This window comes from Zonotrichia leucophrys, chromosome 2 (assembly GCF_028769735.1).
Source record: "Zonotrichia leucophrys gambelii isolate GWCS_2022_RI chromosome 2, RI_Zleu_2.0, whole genome shotgun sequence".
Classification (NCBI taxonomy): Eukaryota; Metazoa; Chordata; class Aves; order Passeriformes; family Passerellidae; genus Zonotrichia; species Zonotrichia leucophrys.
In genome coordinates, this window is record NC_088171.1 from 141,275,907 (window position 1) to 141,303,152 (window position 27,246).

Genomic DNA, 27,246 nt, shown 5'->3' on the forward strand with positions numbered 1-27,246 from the left:
AATTACTGCCAACACTGACCTTTATTTTCACCCAAAGACACAAATCAACTAGGTGTGACACACACTTTCATTCCCTTTTTCCATCTTTTCTTTCTTCTACCAAATATTTTAAGGTAATGAAGATCAGCTCAGCACCGAGCCTGTAAAGAAACACACACGGGGGAGAAATTAGTCACAATGCTAGTAGGTCCAATAATAGCAGTAGAAACATATATTCAGATATTTCATTTTAGAGTATTTGAAGTGCAACAAGTCATTTAACCACCAAAAATGTTAGAAACCACCATCTATGTGATACCAGGGACCTCCACCAGCAGTATTTCAAAGTAACATCAAGCCCACAGGGAACAATTTAGAGAGGGGACTTTCTGGCATACAAAGGAAAAAAGGCAGTACCCTAAGTCCCTTGGTATTTTAAATTTGCAAAAATAGTAGCTGATAGTATTGTTGTGAAAACAAATGTAAGCTGAAAGTTGCTGGGAAGAAGGGGCATGGAAAGGGCAAACAACTCACAACGCCAGCTCATCTCTTGTCAAAGTATCTACTGAATTGCAGCATTTTGGAATTGCTGATAACACTGTAAACAAAAAAGATACCTTTAGAAAAAGGTGACTGCATGCATAATCTGGTGCTCCTTCTAACTCCCTCATTAGCTGATGGATTCTTGAAAAAACATTTTTTCTTGCCCAAACAAGTAAAACTATTTGGCCAAACATCAAGCTGTGGTGACAACTCGTGCTCATCTCTGGTCCTGTGCTTAGGTCACTACTTCAGCTGGAGATGTCATTTTTCAGACTAAAGTTAGCTACAGCACAGGAGCAACTCCCTCACTTTAAACACCTTTTCTTTGCTGGGGATACATGTGTAAGCACAATGCCAGGTCCTGCAGGAAAACGCCAGGCTTGAGTTCCTCCAGCTGCAGCTCAGCAGCTGGAATAGAGGTGTGATGGATCCCAGCAAAGCGAGACAGTGGCACTGCCTCTGGCAGGGAGTGGCTGTGGCTGAGGCACCTGGGGCTCCTGGAAGGACAGAGCTCCACAGCAGCTCTTTCCCCATCTCAGGAAAAGGCATGTGCTACAGCAGCCTGTCCAACTGACAGGGACTTCAGTAAGGAGGTGGTTCCTTGTCATCCCTACTCTTCCCACCCTGAATATTTAAAATGCCACAATAAAAAGCATCTGCCCTAACGAGAGAAATCACGTGAACGTCCCTGGGCGGCTGACACGGCAGAACAGCTCAGCAGCAGCAGCTGAACTGACTCACACTGGAGCTGACCTCACACTGCCTGCTCAGCCAAGCCAGTTCTCCCAATTCAGTGCATCTGAGGAATTGGTGAAATTCCGTTTTGTGTAACAGGGAAAATGACATTTGAGAAGGTCTGGTTTGTGACATTTTCATACAGACATGATTCCTGGTTTCCACACCACCTCTTAAAACCACACACACTCAGTAAGGAGACATTTATTCCATTATTTCTGTTTTCAAATTTTTGGTACAAAGTTTATTTTCAGAAGTTCTCACATGATCCTTTCTTCTACCAGCGTCTTTAGGATTTTTCTATCTCTGATTTATTTTCTTTATCTGTTGAAGCAAAAGCAATAATTGCTACAGAAAGAAATAATGGCAATATTACAAATATTTTACAGCAGCATCCATTCGTTTCTTTGCCTCAAAAAAATAACAAAAATAAATCCAAAGACAAGATCCATACAGCCACAAAGGCTTAGGTTTGTAATATCCAGAAGTATGCTGCGTTCCCATATACGAGTTGTACAAGTCCAGCACAACTTTCCAAGTTTGTGCAGAGCCTGATAAATAAGACACAGAAATATCAGTTACATTATACTGTTTCTAAGAACTTTTACTCTGTAAAATGTTTGGTCACTCAAAGCTATAAGCTTAATCACATATCAAAGAACACAGGCAATAGAGCCCATCTTACTAAAACATATAGTATTAGGCCAAACAAAATATAAGAGGACAAAATCTAGTGGTCACTGAAGCCTCTTCAAAAAAGGTTTAAAACAGAATGTTTTCATCATGTATCAGAATAAAAACGTACTGTATTAAAATTTGATTTTTTTTTTTTATTACAAGCTGTCTTTTAATCAGTCTTCTATTTACAGTGCAGAACTGCCAACTGCAGTAGTTTAACTTTGGCACAACACTAAGTTCCAATCCTTTTGAGTATTCAAGTCCTGTGTGTGTCCAAAAATTTTCTTGGTTTCACGAAAGATTAGGCCCATTCACAGTTAACCAGTTATCTTGAAATTTTTCAAGAATTGCTTCCCCTTCACCACACTGGGCAGCTACAAAGGAAAGACATTGTAAGCTATTGCATCATTCAAAAGAAACTCTTCATTCTAAACAGTGACAGTATTGTTGCTTCCTTTAATATCACGTACACCAGACAGATCACACAGACAGCTACATACTGGACACCTTTCTAAAAACCTTGCTGGTCGTTAGTGAATCATCTTCCTCATACTTCAAATACATAACAATGCATTAACTTAATTTCATTTCACATGTCAAACAGGACATTTAAATATATTGCAATATATTATAGAAAATTGCAAAGCGCCATCATTTCTGTAAACGAGACTGACACCTGTTAACTCTCCTGTGCACATGAAGAGCAGTACCTAGTGCCACATTTTCTGTACAATATAAAGCCTTCCCAGGTAGGGCAACTCATTTTAGTGCATTTCTGTACAGATTGTAAGCATACATGCAGATAGCCAACTATGCAGGGTTGGAAATACTTTTGTAAGTAAGCTGGAAGATGGGGAACATTCTGAAATCACAGCAGAGCTCTTGTGGTTGATCATCTCATAGCACAGATGAGGACTTGACTCTTCTGTCATTCTAGCAGATTCTTTAGGGACAGTTTCATGACAGGTATCTAGTATTGAATAAGCATAAGGAAATACTTTCATCAACCAGGACACAAATATTATGTGTCCTAACACATTCTAGGTTATGCACAGTCCAATGTTCACACAGTAACCTTATCTCTAAAATACTTGAGAAAACCCAAAGCATTTTTATGCCACAGTATTATAACCAAGGATCAGTTACTTTATCCACCACTGTAGTGCTACCTGCTCTATAAAAGAAAAAAAAAACCACCTCATTTCCCAACAAGCATCAAGTTGGAAGCAGAGGTCAGTACCACTGCTAAGCACAACACAAAGATCAGTGCTGCAATCCAGCCAGAAGATCCCTCTGTAATGTCAGATGTCTGCAGTGTCAGCAGCTGCCTGCAGGTCAGGGTAAGTCAGCGGAGCTGGGTGCAGTTCCTCTGAGCCACTCCAGGCATGCAGGATGAGCAGGTTTGCAATTCCTTGCTCTGCTGAATACCTACAGTGTCTTGCCCCAGTGCAGACATCAACATGCATCAGACAAATCCCACCTTAATTCATGGAAAGTGCTACAGAATGCTCAGTTATCCCTCTACATTTTATAACATTGTGTGAGTTGGTTTTGCAACAACTGTTCACTGAAAAGGTGCAAATGCTCTTCACCACAGAAAGAGAAAAATCCCCAAGAACTCCAACCATTAAACTTGGAAATACTGGCTATAACCCACCTGTGCTTCAAAATATCCCTTTTTAGAAGTAGGGAAAAATGCAGAAATTTGAGTTATTGTGTGTTAGTAGCCATTAAGGGGATTTTTCAATTTCTGTTGAAATTCTTATTTCCAAATATTTTCCTACAGAATTTTAACACATCAGCAAACCTCAAGTAACTTGACCTGATAAGTTTGTGCCATGCTTCTTGGTAAATCTACTTATCCTAGAATATCACAAACTGGATGGAGAATACAGATTTAACCCTGCACTGTTCAGTGTAGGGAACTGAATCCTCTACTAGCCCTTTCCATCTTTAATTTACACCATCGTTCCAGGTATTATAAACAATTCTCAAAGTTCTACTGTTCTCTGGTCATTGATACTATCTTTCTATTACTACTAAATGCAAGCAAAATTGTTTTCAAAGCAAAAAATAAATTAAAGAAAATAGCTATATTTAATTGCACTCTACTTTTGTGCCTTCAGGTTAGGGCAGGGGTATTTAACACTACAGAAGTTTAAAGATTATCTTCTCTCCTTGGGAGATATGAATATAGACAGGTATTGGACTCAGGTGGAGGACGCAAATCGCTACGACCATATTTACAGAAGCAAACACTGACATCCAGCCTGAATACACAGTACTCCATTAAGTGCAAAAGGGAAAACACTCCCCACCTTAAACCACAGCCTGGTTACTCAGCAGCCACAGATCAGTTGTCAGAGTTACTGCTGTGCTCTCATTTCAGAGGAAAACGGAGGAGGAGAATGTCGGCATCTTTGGGCTTGCTGGCCTACGGGGACCGTGTACAGTCATGAATCACTTTGTATGGGATCCAGAAATCCTTCCTTTGCTCTGGAGAGGGGAAGGGAGTGCATCTGCCTGCCTCAAGCATTTCTTGGAGAGAAAAAGAAAATCTGCTTTTGTTCAAGGTGAGCAAATCATCCATTAGAAAATGATTTCATGTCATGTGTGGACAATGCTTGAGTTTCCCAATAATCAAAGTTACAGCCAGTGACTTTGAATTATGAATTACAATTCATAATGCAATGAAAAAGCAGTTTTCACATGGTACCGGACAAGTTTAAAAAAGGCATGGCCTCACTTGCTACAGTGTATTAGAGACAATATACTAAATTCTAATAATCAGGTACTAGGTATCTTTCCTCTTCTTTGCTTTCAGACAAAGAGATTTCTATGTGCTAAAAAGGAGTGACTGTAATAATTTACTCCTGTCAGAACAGAAGGAGTTAAACTTGTTTTGCTTATCATCTTCTAGAAAAGTAAATTCTGCAGGGCAAGCAAAACTCAGAGCCTTCAAGCTTCTGCGTTTTCCCTTCTGTTCACTTCTTACAAGCCAGCTCTGTTAGTTCATTCAAACCTCCAGGGGAATATAGGCCTGACTTTCTTTTTTCCAACACTAATTTGGGGTCATTGAGAGGTGATGCTGGGAAGAGAGAACTGTTTAAGATGGAACTGTGCTCTTTCAGTGCACTAGGAAGTGAGAGCAAAACATGAAGCAGGACGATATTGTGATGGTGGCTGTCATCCCTGACTGTAACCCTGCTTTCTGTCTTTCAGCTCTTTTCCCTCTCCACTCTGGCACAGGATTATCTGTATTCTCTCTTCAGCTGAATTCCAGAGACAGCACAACTGGCATCATGAGGGCAGGCAGTCCTGGCAGAAACAGTAGATGAAGAGAGATGCACTAGCTTAGCTCCAAAGGAACTGATGTTCACAGCTGAATTCTGATGTAGTGGTTCCCAACAAAGACTGAGAAACCAGCACCCAGAGGTAAGATCTAAGCAAGATCAGAGCTTCTCTGTCTCAGCGTCAGTGACAATCACTGAAGCCTGGCTCATAATGAGCTCAAACCTAAGAGATGAACTCAACAGAAATACAGAAAACATACCACAGGTTCATCTAGATACAGTTCTTACCATGCAGGAAAATCAATAAAGTCACATGGACACTCACCCCTGGGCAGATGTACTTTCTTTCCCCTTCCTTTCCCACTGCCAGCATAATTCAGCCCAAACAGCTTCCAAAACACCTTGGAAGTGTGCATAAACTATAGGAGGGAGTCAGGCTTGCAGGGGTGCACTGCTGCTGAACACAGAGGTGCTCAGAATCAATAAATTAAGACTCTTGCTGATGTGCTTGAGTTCAGGGAGTTTCCAGGGATTGGCAGAATGAGAAGGTGCCACATCCTTTGCACCCACCAGGCCATCTCTGTTTCTCTTGGTGACTGCACAGTGCCCACAGCAGCCTAAGGGTGGCTGAGGTGAATCTGGGCTAAATCACTGCTACCAGCAGCTTTGAGCTCCCACCAGCCATGACCACAAATCACAGAGACAACTGACCACAGCACTTTCCAACACTTCCCCTGTCAGCCCTGACACACGAGGCCTCTGGAAGGAGTTTGCCTCTCTCCCAGTGCAAATATACACATGCTGTAAACATGAAACACACTGGGAATGAATGGACTCTTCAAACAGAAATAACTGTCAGACTATGGGCAATAATGAATGCACACAACTTCTGTCTCCAGGCTGAACACAACCAGATTTTCCTCATCCTTGGCACAACTGAAAGGCTTAAAATGTGCACGTAGCCCAACATGCTATGTGTGGACTCTGCATCTCTAATTAGCTGATCCACAGCACGTGGTTTAATTTAAATTTTATATTCTGCAAAGAGATAATTTTCTCATTGGGCTGTAAATACTGGTATAACCAGTGGAATACAAGGAACTTTAACATTTACAACAACAGAAAATCTAGCCCAGTATGCATCAGCCACTGTCTCTGACCATTCTACTGAAAGAAGACCTCCAATCCAACTATATTTAGTCTGATAAACAATGTATTTCCTCTTCCTGTGTTTTTCAGACCAGATGTGCTAAGGCCTACCTTTGTAGCTGAGTGTTATTTAATAGAACACTGCCAAAATGGAAAATATCCCAGTTCAATCACGTAATTAACTTGGATCTTTGTATCTTCCCCCATTTTTTAAATACAGAATTCCTAGCTAAACCTAGATAAGTCTGCTAACAAAAATGGAGATATTTATTTGGACAAGCTGCTTGGTTGTTTTGGGTTTTTGGGTTTTTTAAAAGAAAATTAATTCTGGGTCAGCTTCAAGGATTAAGGCAACTCCAGATTTTGCTTGCTAGAGGCATATTCCCAAGGATTTGGTTTAATATTTTTGGAAACTTAAAAATAGCATCTTTTCCTTCTAGCTTTGTTCTTTCCTACTCAGCAAGCACAGATTTTTGACCCTGGATTCCCAACAGAGCTTGAAGCTAGCGTGAGTCTTCCTTGTATCTGCTGGCATCTACAACAGCACACTATTACCATCATCCACACTATTACCAGAAAAATGAGAATCCCTCCCAACCCCATGCTGAAAAAGCCAGACCTTGATCTCTCCTGTACCACCTCACATGCAGAGTCATAAACACTCCTGTGAAATCTGCTGACAACGTGGGGTTGCTTCTGCCCCTCTCCAAAGTTAAAATGAGGATTCTTGGCTATTCCTCTCTGGCAATGCTGGCCACTTTGTGTCCCACCAACTCGAACCTTGGAAGCCAGGGAATAGTTTCATCATCAAATTCATGACACATACCAAAGCTATTGCCTTTTTCTCCCCAATAATCTTAAAACAGTCAGAAGAGGTAACCCAGTAAATGGCTTTCTTATGAAACACCCTCCTGGGGCACAGGGAGCTTATTCAATCTGTGAGCAGAAGGGCAGCTACAAGAGTCCAGAGAGGAAGGTCTGGGAGGTTAACAACCTTTTTTGTCAGACATTACTCCCTTTCTTACTTTAGCCTGGGCTTCACCCACAATCAGATATGAAAACCAGATCCAACATGGACTCCTCTGCTTCACAAAATCATGACTAAAAGGCCTTTCTTGGTTTTTTTGAGTTATCACAGTCCAGTAGAAAGACTAATTCTAAAATTCTAGCACAGGTTCTTGGAGATGGGGAGACATTAGGTCCCATTTTCTCTGCACTAATCTGTCCTCATTAGTCATCAGATGCAGAAGCCTACAGAGAAGATGCTGTCAGATGTGCAAAAGGAGATTGCTAGTATCCATTAGTGCCAATGTAAAAGCAGACAGTGCTGGTGACAGCAGCACCAATTCATCACCATCTTTTGACATCTAAATATGAAGTAACTTATCCCTAAAAATGCAGGCTGGCAGTAGCAAAAATACAAACTACTCTTCCTCAGAGTAAGAGTTCTCTAGAATGCCAAACATCTGCCTAAACAAAATCTGTGTGAATTTGGCCCATTGTTTTAAATTGCTAATTCAAACTGCACTATAACTTCACAGTATTGAGACCAAATAGCTTTTTAAAATTATTAGTTTATATACACTTATTTAAGATGGGAATGTTTTATATCAGATTAAACTACTTCTGGAGTTCAGTTCAAGAAGATCAAACTACCTCCAGAAATTGGTGTGTTCACCCAGCAGTCCTGTGAGCAATCAGCACAGTGTGAGTTCAGTTAGGATGTCTGACAGTTAACCCTGCACACACATCACTCAACTGGGCTACCACTGAAGAACAAATCAACACTAACATGTTTGTAATTACTAAGCATCTAAAAGCCATATAGCTTCATTCTGTTTGTAAATTAAACACCATGCCATTGCCACAATTTACTTGAAAACCTTTCTTACTAGTACCAAAAGATGTTTTTCATCTCTGTATCTGCGTATTTTTAAAAACCCCTAAGCAACTCTGAACAACTTTTAGCAGTTTTTGTCCTTTGTTACCCTTAAACTCAGTGTCAGATTTCAAGAAAATTTTTTTTTTTAAAATAGAAGTAGTTCTTTTACTATTTCCAACAAAGGAAAGAATGCACAAGGTAGAAGTGAGTGTTACTATTAACTGCATCAAGTCTGTCAGGCATTTAAATTAGGCTGATGTGGGATACACTGATTACACTGACTGTAACAAAAAGCATCTTCTAGCATCAGACTCATTCAGATAGCTCATAATTATCAACAAGGAACACTTCAGTCCAAGTTCTGTAAACCCAAAACACTCTGAAGATATGCAAAAGGTGCAGATGTCACCTTATGTTCTGAAACCAATCAATCCTCACCCCTAAGTTCATTGGTTCCTTTTGTCACACTTTTCCCCTTCTCTTTTGTTTTCAATGCTTTCCTTAAGAAATAAACCCAGGCCTTGAAACCTTTCAGATGAAGTGATGTTTGCAAAAAGACATCTAATGTTTTTGTGTTTTCCTCCTTCACAAGCAGGCAATGTTCTCTTACAGCAACAACAACAACAAAAAAAGTGTCTGTGGTTTTTTTGGAATTAAACAACATAAGGCAATTAAATATTGAGAAGCAGTCGGTGTATGATGAACATGAACCTTCCCATCGGTAGTGTGGAAAAGGAGGAGCTGAACTTGATCTGGTTTGTGACCCCCTGTCCCAGGCCAGGCCTGAGGATGTTCATCTCTTGGAGCAACAAAGCAAACAGTTCTTGCCTGCACAGGTAGCATCTTGCCCATGTACTCTTCCATGGAGATGGAAGGAAGATGCTGAGCAGCTGCTTGCTAAACCGAAGGCCATGAAAAAATCATTTGGCTCTTCACCATAACATCAAACCTAATTCATAGGTTTTTGGCCCCCAAATTCCAAATTGTACATCAGTCTGTTTTTGAAAGTTTACGTTTAACATGTCTGGGGGGTTCCCAAGTATCACTATCATCTGTTTCTTCCTCATCCTCCTGATCATCCAGCATTTCATCTTCCTCCTCATTCTCATCAAACAGCTCTATTCCAAGTTCTAATCTTCTTTGCCTTTCTGCAAACCATTCTCTGACCTGCTCATATCCCATGTGAGATTTGGCTACCAGTTCATCAAGGTCTTGCTCATTAAGGAATTTGTGCTTCACATAATAGTCCTTCAGGATTGCTGTTCCAGTTTTAAACTTTATGACAGAGACACCTCTGTCCCAGCAATTTAACCTCTTGCTTCCCCGAGGCCTCCCCCGAGGCCTCCCTCTCCCCCTCCCTTTTGGTCTTCCTCTCCCTCTCTTCCTTGCAAAGCCTTGGCCATTCAGGCTGTTTGCACTGGCACTCTGGTAATAGTAATACCATTTCAATCCACCATTTTTCCAGGCATAGCGAGTATCTCCAAACCAGCTCACAATTTCTGATCTTGGAAGCCCAGTTTCTTCTGCCAGCTTGTTGTATTCTTGCGGAGATGGCCACTGAGTACGGACAAAGGAACTTTTGAGCATGTGCAACTGCTCTGGTGATTTTTTGCCTATTTTGCTTGAAGTAGAACACCCTGATTTTGTGGCTGCTGCTCCATCTCCCACAGATGTTTCTCCAGACTCCTCTTTTGAGCTGCCAGCATTGCTTTCATTCATGTCAGCTCCCTCTTCCTTCAAGACATTTGATTTCCTTTTTTCTGCAAACCAGGCATCAATCTCTCTCCTGGTCAGTTTTGTTTGGGCTCTTAATCTATTCATCTCTTCTTCAGTAAGGACAGGGTTATTGAGAAAACTTGCTTGGAGGACTTGCAGCTGTTCAGAAGTCTTCTCTTTGAATTTCTGTGGGGTGAAATCAGGAAAAGTAGCCCAAGATGGCTTGCTTTGTGGAGTGACTCCTGTTGGAGATTCATTCATTTCATCACTTGAATCAATAACAATGGTGGCACATGAATCACTGTTAAGATGAATCCCATGATTATTCTTTGAGTTTCTCTGATTGTAGCGTGTATCACTGAACCACTTTTTGATCTCTCCTTTAGTGAGCCCTGTTATTTTCATAAGTCTAACAATTTCTGAGTCTTGAGGAAACTGGTTTTTAAGGTAGCTGACTTTCAATTCTGCCAGTTGTTCCTTAGTTTTTTTTGCTCGGATGCCAAAGGAGTCGGGATTCATCAGGGTGGATTCATTTTTGATAGGCTGAGGGGCTGGAATGGCAGCTACTTGTTTGGTTTCTGCAATAGGCTGAGCACTGTGAATCTGACTCTTCTGTAACTGTGTTTGGTTTGGGACTCCTGCTACAGTCAAAGCTATTGGGGCTGTTACTGGTAACGTATTTGTACCTGCAACTTGAGTGAGAACAAGTCCTGGCTGACCAACGATTTGGCATGTCTGTAAAATGGAAGGTAAGCCATTGCTAGCGGCCGAAATGTGTGCTGGAATAACGGTAATGGTCTGGGGCACGGTGTGCACTGTGCCATTAAATTGTTTCCTCCTTGCTTCCTCCACCTCCTCTGGTGTCCAGCTCACTCCGTGTTTCAGACGCTGAGCAGAAAACCAGATTTTAATCTGCTCCTCTGTGTACTTGGCTTGAGAGGAAAGAACAGTGATTTCTGACATGGTTGGATATGGGAATTTGTTGTAGGTGTTAAGCAAAAGAGGATTGTTATCCAAAGCAGTGTTATAGGCTGGAATGCTATTCACAGGTATTAGCACTTTGGGAATCAGGTTGGAGTTCTGTGGAGCTGTGACAGCTGTTATAACCTGTGCCACCCCAGGCTGAAGCACTGGTGCTGGGGTCACTACTGCCCCAGCCACATCTGCTGCACTGCACACAACTGAATGGCTTGGTTTGGATTCAGAAACTGCTGCTGGGGGATTTTCTACTACTTCTTCAGAGTTTGGCTCATTTTCAGTTCCCTTTTCTTCACCAGGAATGTCATCAACTACATTGTGGAAAACAGCAATACGTTTAGCCTCGGGTTTGCTTTTCATCATTTTCATGATAGGAGTTTTGCTAATGGAGATCCCTGATGAGGGGACCTCAGAAGTGTCAGCCTGTCCAGCATTTTCTTCCCTAACAAAACTCCCATCAAAAGTGAGATCATTTACTGTCTGTTCAAAGATTGTCTGGTTGTTACGTTTCACCATAGTCAATTTAAAATTCTCCTCTCCAGGGTGGTGCTTCAAATTATGCTCTGAGAGGGCATCATATCTTTTGGTAAGGAAATTACATTCTAAACAAACATAGGATGAATTTAACACTACGTTGGGGTGTTCTGAATCCACATGAAAGGTAAACATATTGAGATCTGGAGTCTGAAAAGTACAGTATTTACACTCATAACCACCTTCTACTTTATTTGTGTTTTTCTTATTGTCTGAATCCACATACTCATGAGCATCCTCATCACTTGTCACACCCTCTGCTGTAGGGTTATCTGCTGGTGTGAGCACAGGTGGTCCTTCCTCCAAGTCTGACACCGTTTCTAGATCTGGATCCTGCTCGTTGGCCAAGACCATGCAGGGTGTTGTTGATTTTCGTTTACTTGCCATGACTGTTACTGTGAAAATGATAACGACTGGTCAGATACAGACTTAGCTTCAAGCTCTTCTTGATTAATAATAGTAATAATAAAATAATAATAATAATAATGGCTTTCGGTACTTCAAGTCAGTTCTTGTAAAGTCTCAACATTTCTCCCATTAGCAGCTTTTCTTTCGTAGTGCAATCAGATTAAAAATAGTTGAGGATGAGATGTTGAGACACACTGTTTTAAAGTCCACATCCACCACCTGTAGTAAAGAAGAGACAGTGGAATTAGTTTAATTTAAATAATAATTTCTATTTTTGCTACATATTACAGTTTAAGGTAATTCAGTCCTTTGGAGTTTAGTGTACCACTGCTCATCCCCTGAAATCAGCAGACCCATTCCAAGAAGAGATAACTGAAGCTATGGTAAGAAAGGCAAAATCTGAACCACTTATTACAGACTGAGATTTGTTTCAGTTCATGAAACAACAGGATGGTGTAAAACAGGTAACTTCCTGACTGTTTCCCTTGCTTCAGAAGCCTTTTTCTTGGCACACTGCCGAGGTCAGTCGCCCCTGGACTGCTCTGCCTAAGCTATGACAGCATCCCTTGACTGTTCTGTGAGCTCAAGTCCTTCCTGTCACTAACCTGAGCCCAGTACAAAATCTCCACTACTGGCTCTGTCATGTATTTCATGTCACAGGCTGTGAAGTGTCCCAGAAAAGGCAGGTTTACAGTATTTTTCTATTGCATTATACATGCAAGTACAATCATGTGCAGGACCTTTCTTCCAGGTCTGAAAACAGGCAAAACAATGTCTTTTTAAGGCACTCTGACTGACAAAAGACAACTATCCTTTCTTCCTAGTTTCCCAAATGTCATTCCCCAATTGAAGACCAATCCCAATTGATTGCTAGCACTTGGCAATAAACTAAAATCTGTTTTCATGCCTCTATGCACTAACAGATACATGACGGATTGTGTAAACTGTAACACAGAGAGAAAAAGCATTAAAGACTGATATCCCAAGCAGAAGTCTTAGCTGCACATTTTTTTTCTTTAGGCAAAAGACCAAAGTGTTCCTCCCAGTTCACCCAGTGCTGCTTGGTAAGCTCTGTTTTTGAAACTGTGTGTCACCTTTCTGCTTCATAAATATCCTCCTTGAATGTTCTAAACAGCCACCTTCTGCGCTACATCTGTGACTACATCCAAAGTGCAGAGCCTCACATGACATGTGCCTTTTTAAGCCAAGGATATGGTTACATGGCATTGAGGACACTGAAAATGCTCAATAAGTCTTGGGTAATCATCATTCCAGGAGGACCATTATTTAATGGCACTGGAGTAGAAAGATATCCTTCTTCCACAAGTTAATAGTGGCAGTCTGTAAAACTGAGCACAGAAGTGCAAAAGCTATTTATTTTCATGTATGTACAAAGTATCTACTGCAGGCAACCTCATTTCTCTTTGCAGAGAGAGAACCATGAAGCAAAGCTGAACAGATCCATTTGTCTGGAGTCTCAAGGGACAGGAGGTAGAGCATTATTAACTGTGCTGCTTCTCTGTGGGGCTGGAGGGCTCTTGACAAAAGGGAAGACAACTGCCAAGACAACGTTGAGCAATGCTCTGGGGGAAGAGCTGGGTGGTATTACCTAATGTTTCTGCGATTTTGAGTAAAATTTCAGAAATGCCAGAAATGCCTATTTTAAAAAGCAACTTAACAGCTAGTTTTGCTGGCTGAAGTTGTGTTTTGAGAAGGGACTGTGGTACTCTGCAGTACCCCATCCCAAGCACAGCACATAGGACCTATACACAGGGCAGTGAGTGAGCTTAGGTGCCTGCCAAGGGTCCCCTTCTGGGATGGCCTGGAGTGCAAGTGAAAGCAATATTGAAGCATGCTGAAGGAAAGGCTGGAGATAAGGAATGGAAAACCTGTTCAACAAATCAATAAATGTTCTTCTCCAGTCTCCTTGTGTACCCAACAGTGTTCACAGTGCCTGTAAGCCATCAGGTCCATGTGCAATTGCAGCACCTGCAGGCTTTTAGCTAAATCTGTATCACATCTCTGCTGTGCTGCAGTTTTGCTTATGGTGCATAAGGAGATTATTGTGTCCCTCCTCTGTTTACCATGATAGCAACCCTTTTCTTTGATGCAAACAGGTCTCAGAAAACAAAAGCTGCATCTCTGTTCTTCTGACTACACTGTGTAATTTTTTTTTAAAGGATGTTGTGATGTCAAAACCCTGTTTAACTCATGGCTATAAAGAGCTGTAACAGAACTCAGTAAAATCTCAAGAAATGAGATGCCTGCAACCCTTCCCAGCCTTCTTTCCTCTACAGACTTTACAGAAACTTCCATTCCCTCCTCCCTAGAGCTGATGTGATTATTCCACCTGTAGCACCCTGCTTGACATGTTCTCTCAATTTAACAGGGCATTATGAAAACTCACATTTGAGCAGTTTATCCAACCAATTATGCATCATCTCTGGATTCTTCATTTCCTCTAAAATACCTCTCCTGTTCTGCTTACAGGAATGTGTGGGACCTTGCCACATAGCTTGACTTCAGTAAGGTCTGCAACATTCTGCACCATGACTCCAACAAAAATGAAGTAACAGTGTGGGTTTGCCAAATCCACCTTTCAGAGACCTTGTTACAATTCTTGAGGCTCTTACAGACTGTTTTTTACTAAGTTCTTCCTGTACTGAGCTGGGAATGAAGATCCCTCTAACTGACCTGAGACTCACTATGTGTTCTCCTCTGCTCAAGCATTTCCCCTGGTTAAGGCTGGGCACTCTTGTGCCAGTCTGTGCTTGCCTGTCTCCAGGCCACTGAGACCTCCTCCCTCATGTTCCATGAACTCCTGAAGGTCATCACTTCAGTGAAAGGTTCTGCTTGTCCCTTACACACCTTAAAGTCAAATATATGACAAAATATTGTGAAAGATTTTCTCTTTTTATCCCTCCTTGTGAATACTGACATTACATTGTGTAATTTGGTTTGCAATTAAATAATCCAGGTGTTTATTTTATGTCAAAAGCAGCATTTTTTAATACAAGAATCTGAAGAAAAACTTTATTTGCACTGTATTCCCCTTCTGTAATTTCACCTCAGATTTTCACAGAATTAACATTCCTAGCCAATCAGCCCACAAACCAGATGTTTTTCTAGGAACATAAACCAGCAAGTGCAGGCCTACTTTCTGAAAGTCCAGAATCCAATATTTTATCTTTCAGCAGGCAATTTCTCAGGACACTGTTCTTCAGAAACATGAACAGTTAGCAATCCCAATTAATTAATAATTATACTAAGACAGATTCATTCCAGAGTGGAATTCAACATTTAAAGTTGTCTTGATAGCAGATTTGTATGAAGACATATAAATATTTTCTAAATGGAGGCAGAAACCTTCTGCCCATTTGATTACAGTTCGAGAAGGAAAAGACAGAGCTGACCACAGAAGACAGACATGAAAGAACCTGCTTCAAAAAAACTTTTTTACTCACTTCCTCCTTCCCTCCCCCCAACAGGAGTACCTGATGCAGCAAGAAAAAGAAATGAGTTTACATAAAACGTTCACTGTGTGTTCAGGGTGTATGCTTTCTGAAAAGGCATTGCTCTCTGCCTGCTGTATGACACTTCCATCCAGTCTGCAGGAAAAGCATGCCAAAAAAAATCCAGCCCCATGTAATGTGATTTTAAGGATATGCAGAGAGCAGCCCAGGAGAAGATGAAGCAATAGAACCTGCTTCTAACTTTTAAATCCACCTAGATTACAAATTGCCTGCCACTTCACACAGAAAATGCTGCCTCCTTAGAACCCATGACAATATGCACTTGTTGATCCTTTGTTTAGCCTCTTTCTACCACCCTTTATCAGAGTAGATGTATCTATGTCAGAAACTATTCTGCAGAGCTCAGTGTAGGCTAATACACTCTGATCTGTGCTGCCTCTCAGGGAGAAGGGTGAAGGACTTTGTTGCAGCGCCATTTTCTTCACTTGTTCCTTATCTGCAAAGTTCAGAGAGCCTTACTGCTTATGACTCCCAAATAAAGCCACATCTCTGTTAATCCTGCAATATTTACATTTAATTCCTCTTTTAAAATAAGGTCTGGTACTAATCCAACATGGGAGTGAAACTTATCAAACTGATTTCAGCAGAAGTCCTCACACATTACAAAGATAAGGCCCACTTAGGTCCTTGCTGCATTAGGCTGGCAATGGGGGAGGCAAGTACCAAAGGCTGCTGTGGTGCCCAGCAGAGCTGCAGGCTGTGCCAAAGGCAGGATGGAGCACTGGGAAGCTGCCACAGAGCCCAGCAGGGGCTGAAGGGAGCCTGCCACAGGACATGTGACTGGGCTTTCCCAGTTACCTCCCCTCAGTGCTGGTTTTAATGGGGAACAAACAGCTCCATCACAGTGAATGTCACAACTCCATGCCAGAAGCGACCGCTCCGTGACCGACATTCCCTTTCTCTGTTGCAGCACATTCACCAGGTACCTGCAGAGAGCACAGGAACCTGTGCCCCTGCTTTTGATTCAGAAAGCCACAACCAGGTTCTGTGTCTGACCATATAAAGCTAATGACCAAACATCTCAAAAACCAGGCTACACTGACCAAGAGGCACCTTTAGCATGAATGGTGCATGTCTCTGCTCCTCAGTCACACACACAGGTATTTCTGTGTGGCACAGGCAGGTATTTCTGTGCGGCACAGGCAGGTATTTTCTGTGTGGCACAGACACCTTGGCAGCTACACTCACACAGGCAGACCTTGATTTTATTGACTCTGAAGTGCCCAATTCAAACTGTGAGCACTCAGTACTTCTAATGTCAGACATCTCTGCATGACTGTTTTTGAAAGTGGGTATCAGACTTGTGTAAATGCTTATCATACCCAATAAAATGGCAGCAGAGTCAGGGAATTTTTTTTCTTTGCATATTTACAGCTCTATTTTATTTTAATTGCTGTGCTGTTACATACAAAACAGAAAGGATGAAGAAATAAATTACTGACATGAAGACAAATTTTAATGTGTACTGCATTGAATAAACATTTAATTCAATCCTCCAAATGTTTCACGTTGGCTTAAAAAAAGTAGAACAGTAAGAAATTATTAATTTAAAAAACTGTTTATCAAAAAAAGTTTCTCCTTAAAACACCAAACCAAAAGGTTTTATTATCATGGGATTTCCTTCTTTAAAATGAAACAATCTGGCACACGTACAACTTCACAAAATGCTCCTTTCAACTTCATTCTGCCTTTTTTTTTTTCTTCCAGATGAAAAATTTCTAGAGCCATTCCTTTTCCCAGGCCCTAGTCCAGTGCTGCAAGAACAAGCCCTTCCTTCGACTTCCTGGAGTTGGTGTCCCCTGACACCCTCAGCTCCTCCAGAGACCAAGCTGCACCCTGCAGATGTCTCCTCACAGACAGCCCAGCTCACTCCTGAGTCATGGCTGGTGCTGAGCAGAAGCCCCCAGGATTTTGAGGTGATTTCACAGCCCAGCAGAGATTGTCTCGCTCTCCTCTCCCCCCACCGATTCCAACCAACTGCACGAGCCCTCGTCACACTGGAAACCAGATTCACATGGGCTGCTGTCTGCTTTCCTTAATGTTTGGCTGCCACCACTCAAAATGGAGTATTAATAGTATTCTACCCTTAAAAGTAGGACTGGGTCTCAGGGCTGACAGCTCCCAATGCTCCTGTACCTTTTGCTATTTGCAGGAGCCCAAGGAGCAGCAGCAGGTCAAGGACTACCCTGATGCATGACAATACAAGAACCTGGATGGACAGAGAAGGAGGATCCATGAAATATAGGTGTTTAAAGAAGTCTGCAGATGGGCAGGACAGGACTAAAAGCATGATCAAGAGCAGGTGATAAAACATCCTGCAAATTCTACCTTGGATACAAAAAGGTAGTGATACATTGTGACTCAATTCTGCCTTTTTTTTTTTAACCGTGGAATGCACTTCTGAGACCTCAAGGCCAGATCCATGCCAAATTTCAAGTTCCTATGTCAAATCCCTGAGGCACAGAGCTGCTCAGAAAAAGAAAGATAATATGGCTTTTACATGGAGATTGCCTCCTCACTCTGTTAATTTTACTCTAGAACCAGCTAATGTTCCCCCGAAACTCAATGAACAGGGAATAAAAGCAGCCTCAAGACAGAAACAATGTGAAAATTTCTCATTCCATCTATTGTAAGAAACTGAAAACAGGGACTGAACTGACCAGGTGACACTAATACACACTGCTACATGCTCCACACATGCATACACCAGAACACAGATCCATAATTTAAATAACTTGTGAAGGGTCCCAAAATACTTGAAACAAATGTATAAACACAGTGTTTGTATGAACCAGTGTTTTATGAATGAGGAAAAAACAAGGACTTGGGAGTGTCAACTGAAAAGCAAAGAAGATCAATTCTACTGCATGGACCTCTGTAATCCCATGTCAAGGTAAAGACTGCAAGGCACATTTTCAAGGTTTCACCTGCTCTTTAGAATGTTCTCTACCACTTGGTCCACTATGAGCTTTTGCTCAAATGTGCTTGCTCAGAACCCCTCCTGTGTGCCTTGGATCCACCTGCTTGCTTCCTACCCCATGTGCTCCTTAAAGCCTCCCCCAGCCTTGCATGTCTGCTTCCACTTTGTGAGAAGACCAAGGAGTGCAGAGTGCATGAAAACTCCTTTATGTTCAATGGCATGTGATTTGCATCTCCACTTTGGATGCAAAAATTTTTACTTCAGCTCTGGTATTTTATAAGGTTCTTTTTAAGGTGCTCCAGAATGTTTCCAGTATCATATAACAACTTTACAATTGTAAACCAAATCACACAACAAAGAATTGACCCACTCCCTACTGGCAGACTCCTCCACAGTGGGAAAATGCAGAAGGATTTTATGTCCATGCTTGCAAGTACAGCTGATCTTATAGAAGTTCTCCAGGATGTTATCCTCTGACCTGATCCAAGCAATGCTGGTCACAGAACAGCACATTCACAAGTCAAAATAAACATCTAAGCTCCTGCCTGTGTATCCACAGTACTTGGTGTAAGTGCAAGTATTCTCAGTGCAGCACTAAATCACTGCCAGGACCAGGGTGAGACTATCAAGCTCACCCAGGCCTGTCTTTCCTTGCAACATCAACATCCTCTGTGACTGCTGCAGATCCCTTTAGAGGCACAGAGATGGTGGAGCAACAGCACTTCAGCACTGGTGAGGAACTGTAACCACTTGTCTGGAGAGTTTTAAAACTTGGCAAGACCCTGAACAACCCTATCTACCATCACACATAACTTTGCTTTGAGCAGGATGCTTAACTAGATAATCTTCAAAAGTCCCTTCTACTCTAATGTTTCTCCTCAGGATTTTGAGGTGTTCAATCATATAACAAAGAAAAAAGAGGATAGTCCAAGCTCCCTGCATAAACACTCTCTGCAGGTCTCAATTATCTAGTAAAATACCACTGTGTACCAAGTTAGCCTTTGTGAAAAGCAAAGCATTTTTATTTGCAACAGTGACGTGACTCCACGCCCCTGCTGAGCGCTGTACTGTACTCCTCAGACACTCCTGCTGATTTCTGTGGGAGATAATGTCTTGTTCTATGTGTGACAAGACCAATTCCCTCACCCCCACCCCATGCCCCTATCATTCATCCTGAGAGTGGATAAACATTGTTCACTGCCTATCAGCCCAGTGACAAGAAAGGTAAAAGACAGGGGACTACAGAGGCTTTCAAGTACAATGTGTGGATTGGAAAGATGAATCTCAAGTACAGTTCCTGCAGAGGTCTGAGAGGTGACTGTGTACTCAGGTTACCCTGGGGTAATGAAGAGTCAGCAGATCAGAACAAGGATCTCAGCCTGTGGCACAGAACAGGAGTTTGCAGTTCCAGCATTTCCCAGGCCCTGCTGCACCTGGCAGTCCCACGCTGCTCCCAGCTCACCTGAACAAAGGCTTCAATGCAGCAGCAAAAATCAACAGGTCTTTCACCAGGCTGGCTCCCTGCTCCACTGCTTCCCAGGCTGATTTCCTAAACTCTGACTGTGAACCTGACTCTGATTTACTCTGTGCCCCCTCTGGTCACTCCCAGCGCCTGGAGAGGACAAGCCCCACTCTGGGAGGCACTGGCTGAGGAAAGCTGGAGGCTGCACCTTCTCCCTGCTGGAGCTGCCTGCCGTGGGAGCCACCCCTGCAGGAGAAACACAAACCTGCCATGCTCAGCCCTGCCAGGGAAGTAAGAGACAGGGTCACCCAAAACAGACGGGCCTCTCTCACTTTGTGTCTCTCAAGTATAGTGGTGGAAAATTAGCACAACGTGATTTAAGTGGAAAAAATGGAATTAACTAAAACACTGTATTTTAGTAGAGCTGTGGAGCTGCTTTTTTCTTTTTTTGCATTAGATTTTAACACCGTAAGAAAAACAGATTAGTTCTGTTTTAAAAAATATAGGTAGTTTAAAGCTGCATAAATATCCTAGGGTCAAAATCATACTCTCACTGATTTAAATGAGAATGAGCAGTAAAATTTTTAAAGGAATAATGTATGTGTTGATAAAAACATAAGAGGTAACAGTAAAGCCTAAGAAAACATGACACAGCACAAAACAGCATGACAGATGGGGGGAAGGAAGAGAAGAATCAGTATTGTGTTTAAAACACCTATTATTTAGACTGTAAGTTTTAAACAGAAAGATTTTGTTAATTTACATTAATGTTTCAAGAACACACTGAACACATTCCCTCACAGGACAAACACCTATCTTATTTACTGACATTAAACCAGATAATCATTAAAAGCACCAGCTACTGCTGGAAGCTCTGTTCTAATTGCAAACAGCTAAGTTTTTACTAATGGAATAAAAAAAAATCAGTATTATAACAGATAGTTTTAGCTCATGTCATTACTTTTTTACTTAACTAAGGTGGAAATTCTCAGTGAAAACACTGAATTATTGGCAGTTAACAACTAACCTTATACACAGAAATTCCCTTTGTAGACATCTGCACTGAGTGAAGGTAGAAATTATTTCCTGAATGACAGAAGTTCCTGCCTCAAACTTTAAAAAGCAGGACAGCTTATTTTTTCTGTAGAAGATCTACAATTCAGGTTTAAGGATAAACTCTGCCAGGGGTAAAGTCTTAACAGACATGGATACATCATCATAGAAACAAAAAATTACTCTAGGGAGTACTAAAAAATATCATAATTTGTCTCTCAAATCAGTAGGTTTAAAGAAAAAGTGATGTTTAAATAAATGTACTCTTGGATATGCTACATATTTACAGCAGTTTAATAATACAGACATTATGCCATTTAGGTGCATATTAAGTTAAATTTTAATTTCCAAATCAAATGTATTTTAGACATAAATTTAGAAAAATAGGAACTAATCATTAATTGAAAAACAAGATATGCATAATTCACTGTAGAAAAAGGACAGAAGTAAAAATTAATAATCTGAGTGTATGTTGAGATAAAGTAACAATCCCTGATGTAATTTATCGCTTTACAAAAAAATCTCTGCAAACCACCACAATATCAAACAACGAGAATCACTTGCCATTTACCAAAGTTATGGAAAGCATAAATTCAACTCAAAATTAGGAGAAATTGTTTATATCAGTGTTCCCTACATTCAGATTGAAGCTATGATCAAATCACCTATCCCATTATTCTGGGTTCCATACATTAGGACTGCTTTTCAATTAATGCATTAGTTAAATGATACCTGGGCAAGACAGGGAAATACAAAGGCAGGTCAGGAGGGGTAAGATGAACATGTCTGGTTATTAAATCAACCAAATCAGAAGAGCCCAGGATACAACTGGGGCGTGGTGCTCAAAGAGAATGTTTGTAAGAGTGTCCAAGTTTAGCATAGAAAATAGGCAGGCCTGGAAACCCCATGGGAATAAGATGCATCTGCTGTTGTAAGCAGCCCCAGAAAAATGTTACTGGTTCACTAGCCTGGGGCAAGCTTTTTCTTTTTTTCCCTCTTTTCCTTTTTTGACAGCCAAGTACAATATTAGCTTGCGTTTTTTTGTCATCGTCAAGCTGAGGCTGGGTGAGAATATTTTGTGTCTAGACTAATAAATGTTTGTAAGGATTTTGCAAGACTGGTTTATGGGAATAGAACCCTCTTTTTGTTTTTCTGCTGGAAAAAGCAGCATTAAAAACAAATGAGCACCATCATGCATTTGTTTTAAATTGCATATTAGAGCACTGCTATTTTGTGTGCAATCAATACATAATTTGGAAGAAAGATGCTTTTAAAATTCAAAGCTATCCCTGAGCAGCTAAGGTTCTCTTGGAAACTGAAGGAGGAGTCTGAAATTATTGTTCTTTTGTTTGCATCCCCCAGTGGGAAAGGCAGCACACAACTAGAAACCACTGTGCTTTGAGGCTGCACGAATCATTAAGAATGAAGATCAGTCCCCCCTCCATTTAAACATTAGATATTAAAACTGAATCTAGGACAAAGGTAAGCTAATCAGACTCCTTTTCAAGCTGTTATTGGGTTAAATATAATATCAAAGGGATTACATAAATCTTGTAACTCTCTCTATAGAAATTTTAAAAAGATACTTATATTTTGCAAAACAGCCTGTCTAGACCCCAATTACAAGCATCAACTTAATCAGTGAAAATCAGTGGGATATGCATGGACCAAAACCTACATTTTCCTTTTAATATTTGTTTCGGAGGGCGGGGTATCTCAAGATGAAATGGCTGACTGAGCTTTTTATTTCATTGCTTTGGATGGAAATGCCTGAATCTTTGCACACAAAGTGGTGCTGAAGCTGCTCTGGTGCAAAGCAATGTTCAGCCCTAACCCTCCAGTGAGCTCTCACCCTCAGCCTCTGTCTCTGCAGCAACAGGGCTCAAACACTGCCTGCTGAAGGAGAGGGCTCCTCTTCAGTAATTCACAGACAGTAATTACTAGCTGCAATTGACATTACATCTGGAAATAGGATAGTCACTCATATAAAGCAGCACATAGCTGCAAATCCTAAACTTAGAATTACCTTGTGCCTATATGTATCTGGTTTAAACTGCAGTGAAAGTGTTCCTCACTCTTTGTCAATGAGTGTGAAATCAGGGTATGGGGCCCACACTGTCATCATCCATGCAAATATCAATATACTGGAAAGCTTTCAACACAAAGGAATCTGAATTTCAGTGTACGGAGTGATGTAAAACTTTTCCCTCTCTGGACTTTATGGACAATTATTAATATATCTTTCTAAGGGTGTGTGCTTGTGATTAATTCTTACTATATGTAGAAAGAGTAAACTTACTCTTCTTCAATACCACTCTTTTCTCCCATCTCTTCCCTCCTTTCCCCCTAAAGAAACAAACAGCTGATATTAGCAAGGCCTTATATTTCCCTTGGATTAACCAAGGAAATAGAGAGTTTTAAATAAGAAAGCTACATGTCAAGAATCAGAGTTAAAATGAATTGTTTTGGACTGATAAACACCCAAAGTTGTAGGCATCTCACAAAAAACCTCACCATAAGGAGTCTCTTCCATGCTAAATTACTGTTTTTAATGCAATAAAAAATTAGTTCTCTATTCACCAACTAATTCCAAAAAAAAAATTACGTAAAATGTATTAATAAGTCAAATTTGAAAAACACTCATAAGTTACAAGTAGTGAAGCTCTGTGTGTTTGCATCATATTTAAGCAGATACCTACAATGTCAGCAGGGACCTTGTATGGGCATCAATTCCTCAAACTGATCCATGAACAAAAAACCCAAACTCACACGACACACTGAGTGTGGTGAGCCTTTTGTCAGACCAGATCCCCCTGAGAAGTTTGGAGGACAGAGAACCATTCAGTATTCAACACAGCAAACAAGGCTGAACACTGTGCAGTGCTGAACCCTCCAAAAATTCCACTGCACCTACAAATGCATTTTACCTTGCTGAAATCTTGCTGAGAAACAGAAACTCCTGAGCTTTCATGCCTGCTCCATCTAATTCACTTGGCAACGGCTGCCAAGTGCCCAACTCCTGATACAACTTGGATTTGCAGAGCACTCTCAGCTTCCACTGATTTCCTGAGGGCATCTGGTCCATGTATAAAGGCAGTATCTTTCTACTTTGAAGGTATTCCAAAGATTGACTGGAAATCTGGAGTCTTTGAGGAAGCCTACAGCTGTAACTAACATTTTACTTCCAGCCTTCCACACTCAGGTAGTTAATAATTGTTCTTTTCTTATTCCATCCCCACTGTTTCCCCTCTACTCTTTTTCAGACATACAGCATGCCTAGACCTCAACTAACCTAATTACCAAGACAGAGCCTTACACCCATGCACAGAGCCAGTAAGAGTTTTAAAATCAACAGCATTTTGACATACAAACCAAGTTTTTCCATTGTAACACAGAGAGGAAAGTAATCACATTAGTACCATATTTTGTGTACATTAATCTATTTCACAGCTTTAAGATAGGCAAGCTTAGAGACCTCTACCAAGATTGCCTTCGACTATACAAACATGCACTTCCATCTATGAAGTCCTTAGCTCCTTTCTAAACTAAAACAATGTTAAAATAATCCCAGTCCTAACCTATAAACAATGATTCAAGCCCTAAAATCTCTATGTTTACCCATTCACAGAATTCACTGTGAGTTAACAGCTATTTTCCATCTAATAAACATGGTTTGAAGATGCTTTGAAGGTTCAGAGTACTGAACACGTGGAGCTTTTACCACAACCATCAGGAAGTTCAAAAGCTCATTTCTGTCCTTGCATTTGGTGCTCCCAGACCAGCCTGGCTGTGCCAAGCAGCAGGGCTGGGGTTACAAACTCCTCATTCCACAGCTCTGGCTGCCCCCCCTCACACACAACTGTCAGCCCTCAGGCCTTGAGCAACGCTCTCACACTGGGGCTCCCCTCAAGGCATGTGAGGTTCCTTTAAATCCTAGAGAGACCATTAGACAAGGAAGGTGAGCAGCATACTGCAAACCAGCACCAGAGAAGGCCCAGGTGCATTCAGTGAGCCCAGAATACCAAAGTCACTTTCTTAAATGGCTCCAAACACGATGCAGAAGCTGTTCTTTTGAAGTAGAATACATAAAGTTCCTTTAGACCTGTCAGGTACAAGCAGAGATTATGCTAAAGAATGTTTGCAACATGAAGTTCTTTGCTACCTTTTAGATCTTTTAAGAAGTGCAAACAGCAGCAATATTGAAAGTTCTTTACAATTTTTCCTGAAGGTTCTCCAATCACGCTTTAGTTGTCAGCAATTTTCCTGTCCTCCGTACATGACAATGTGTCTTATAATCTCAATGGTACAATAAATGTAGGCTATGTTCTGCCCCTTCAGATTATACTGCTTTAAAGTGAATTATACTGAACTGTAACATTTCCTATGATCTCAAAGCTCTTAAGGATAAAAGAGTGGTGCACACCTTCTAACAAGTGACAATAGCCAACTTTTGCTCAGTTTGGGCTGATCTCTGAAGCTGGTTAGAAAGAATCCCCTGGTAGTACAGGCACTGTTCTAAGAAATACATTGCAGTTCACTGAACTCTGAAGGATATGATAAAGACCTGAGTGGACCCCCTGAAGTGCCATCCAGTTCCTGACAGAAAGACCACAGAACTGGAAATGAACCATCAGTGAAAGTGGTGCAAGGCACAGAATTATGAAATGCCATCTGGTTGGTACAGGATAAGGAAATGTATCATTTTGGTGGCTTCCACCTCCACAGAAAAATAAAGAACTGTTTATGCAGCAAAATGGTTTGAGTATTTGGGAAAGTCCTCAACTAGCCATGAAAATAAAAAAAAAAAAAAAAAGAGAAAAAAGAGAAAAGAGAGAAAAAAAGAGAAAAGATGATTTGGAATAAAAGAATAAAAGACAGTAAATTTGAATTAATAGAACTAATAATGCTGAAAACATAAATAGTCACATCCCTTTAATGCCTGATTTGATAATATTAGAAACTTAAATAATAACAGAAAATTGTATTCTTAGAGGTGTACATTCAGCAAAGGTGACAGGACTGACAGGTAGTGGGGAGCTACACAAGTAGAACACTACACTCACTACTGCTGCCTATTTAGGAAATAGGAAGCAAACAAAAGGGAAAATGGGACTAAACTGAAAATTGCATCACTTGTTTACAAGTCCCTGACAACTCAGAAGCAAACCATCTTGGACATTTATGGATCAATGACCCTGCATCTGAAGCACAAGGAGAGGGAATATTGACCATTTACATGCAGGAGAGAACAGCATGTCCATGCACTCAGAGAAAAACATTCAGAACACTCCCTCATGCCATGACTCCACAACTGTTATCACACAGGATTTTAACTGATCATTCTGAAAAATTTACAGCAAGCTAAGGATTTATAAAAATTAGAAAACATAAAATTCTGAATTTGATACTGTGAAACCTTTACTAGACCTCAGCTTGATGGTAAAGAGAAACTGATTGCCAAAATAAAAATTAGCCATAGCTTAGCTGCAAGTGATTGCGCCTCGGCTGTATTTATTGTTCACAAACAAAAAAACCCACAGGTAATGTGTACTTGGTTCTTTAAAAAATCCAGGCTGCAAAAAATCCTGAACTCAGACTTAAGGAAAGAATCTGACTTCAAAGATGAGCAACTGTTTTTCAAATAAGACTCTTCTAAAGTTACATACAAACAAACAGGTCACCAAACACAACTAGATGAGAAAGTTACCCAAAATTTAAACCTTTCCCTCAGACTACATATAAACACATCGTGGGAAACCCAGGGGAAAATCTCAGCCACAGCAATAAGCTCAACTGAAATGCTACAGAGGGCCCAGTGAAGCAAAAGACACAAAAAACAGTCTTCTGGGTACATTAGGAACAAAAGGAATCCTAGCAGTATTACAAAGTTCATTATTGGACAGAAATTCTTCAGTGTGGAGAATCTACACAAGGGAGAACCGTTCAACACATAGCTCTAAGTCTCCAAAGGTAAGTATTGTGACAAACTTTGTGATAAATATTGTCTATTCCTGTAATAAAATACAGTTATAAACAGCAGCTAAGGGTAGATATCAGGACACTGGATCCAGCTAAAGCACTCACATGAAGAAAGGTGTTGCAAGAGATGAAATAATCCAGAAGAGAGCCATAAGAAACATTAGGAAAGTAGAAAAGAAAGCCTCACAAAGGAAACCTCTACCTCAAAGTACTGTGTCTCCCCAGGCCAAGTTTGGGGACAATCACAGTAAAAATCCAAATATCAGAGCAAAGGGCTCTTCTGTCTAGCCAAGAAACAAGAAGCACCAGCCTATATTTAAAAGCAAATAATTTCAGTTATACAAAATGGCATCTACTTCTAATCCGCTCAGGGGAATTCATTTAACACCACCAGCGGAATTGAC

At 40.9% G+C, this 27,246-nt stretch overlaps 1 protein-coding gene across 6 annotated transcripts in view; it reads right to left on the reverse strand.

The window, feature by feature from the left end:
- Positions 1 to 225: 225 nt before the first annotated feature.
- Positions 226 to 27,246, reverse strand: part of ZHX1 (zinc fingers and homeoboxes 1) — a 28,722-nt gene continuing 1,701 nt past the window's right edge. For 4 of the 6 annotated variants that reach the window (XM_064706642.1, XM_064706638.1, XM_064706641.1 and 1 more), the window contains one exon: positions 229 to 12,114. In XM_064706642.1, coding sequence (XP_064562712.1) covers positions 9,250 to 11,874 — 2,625 coding nt within the window. In that variant the 5' untranslated portion in view covers positions 11,875 to 12,114 and the 3' untranslated portion in view covers positions 229 to 9,249. Of the gene's footprint in view, positions 12,115 to 27,246 lie in introns of all 6 variants that reach the window. The other 2 variants (XR_010439250.1, XR_010439249.1) reach the window with 2 other exon arrangements.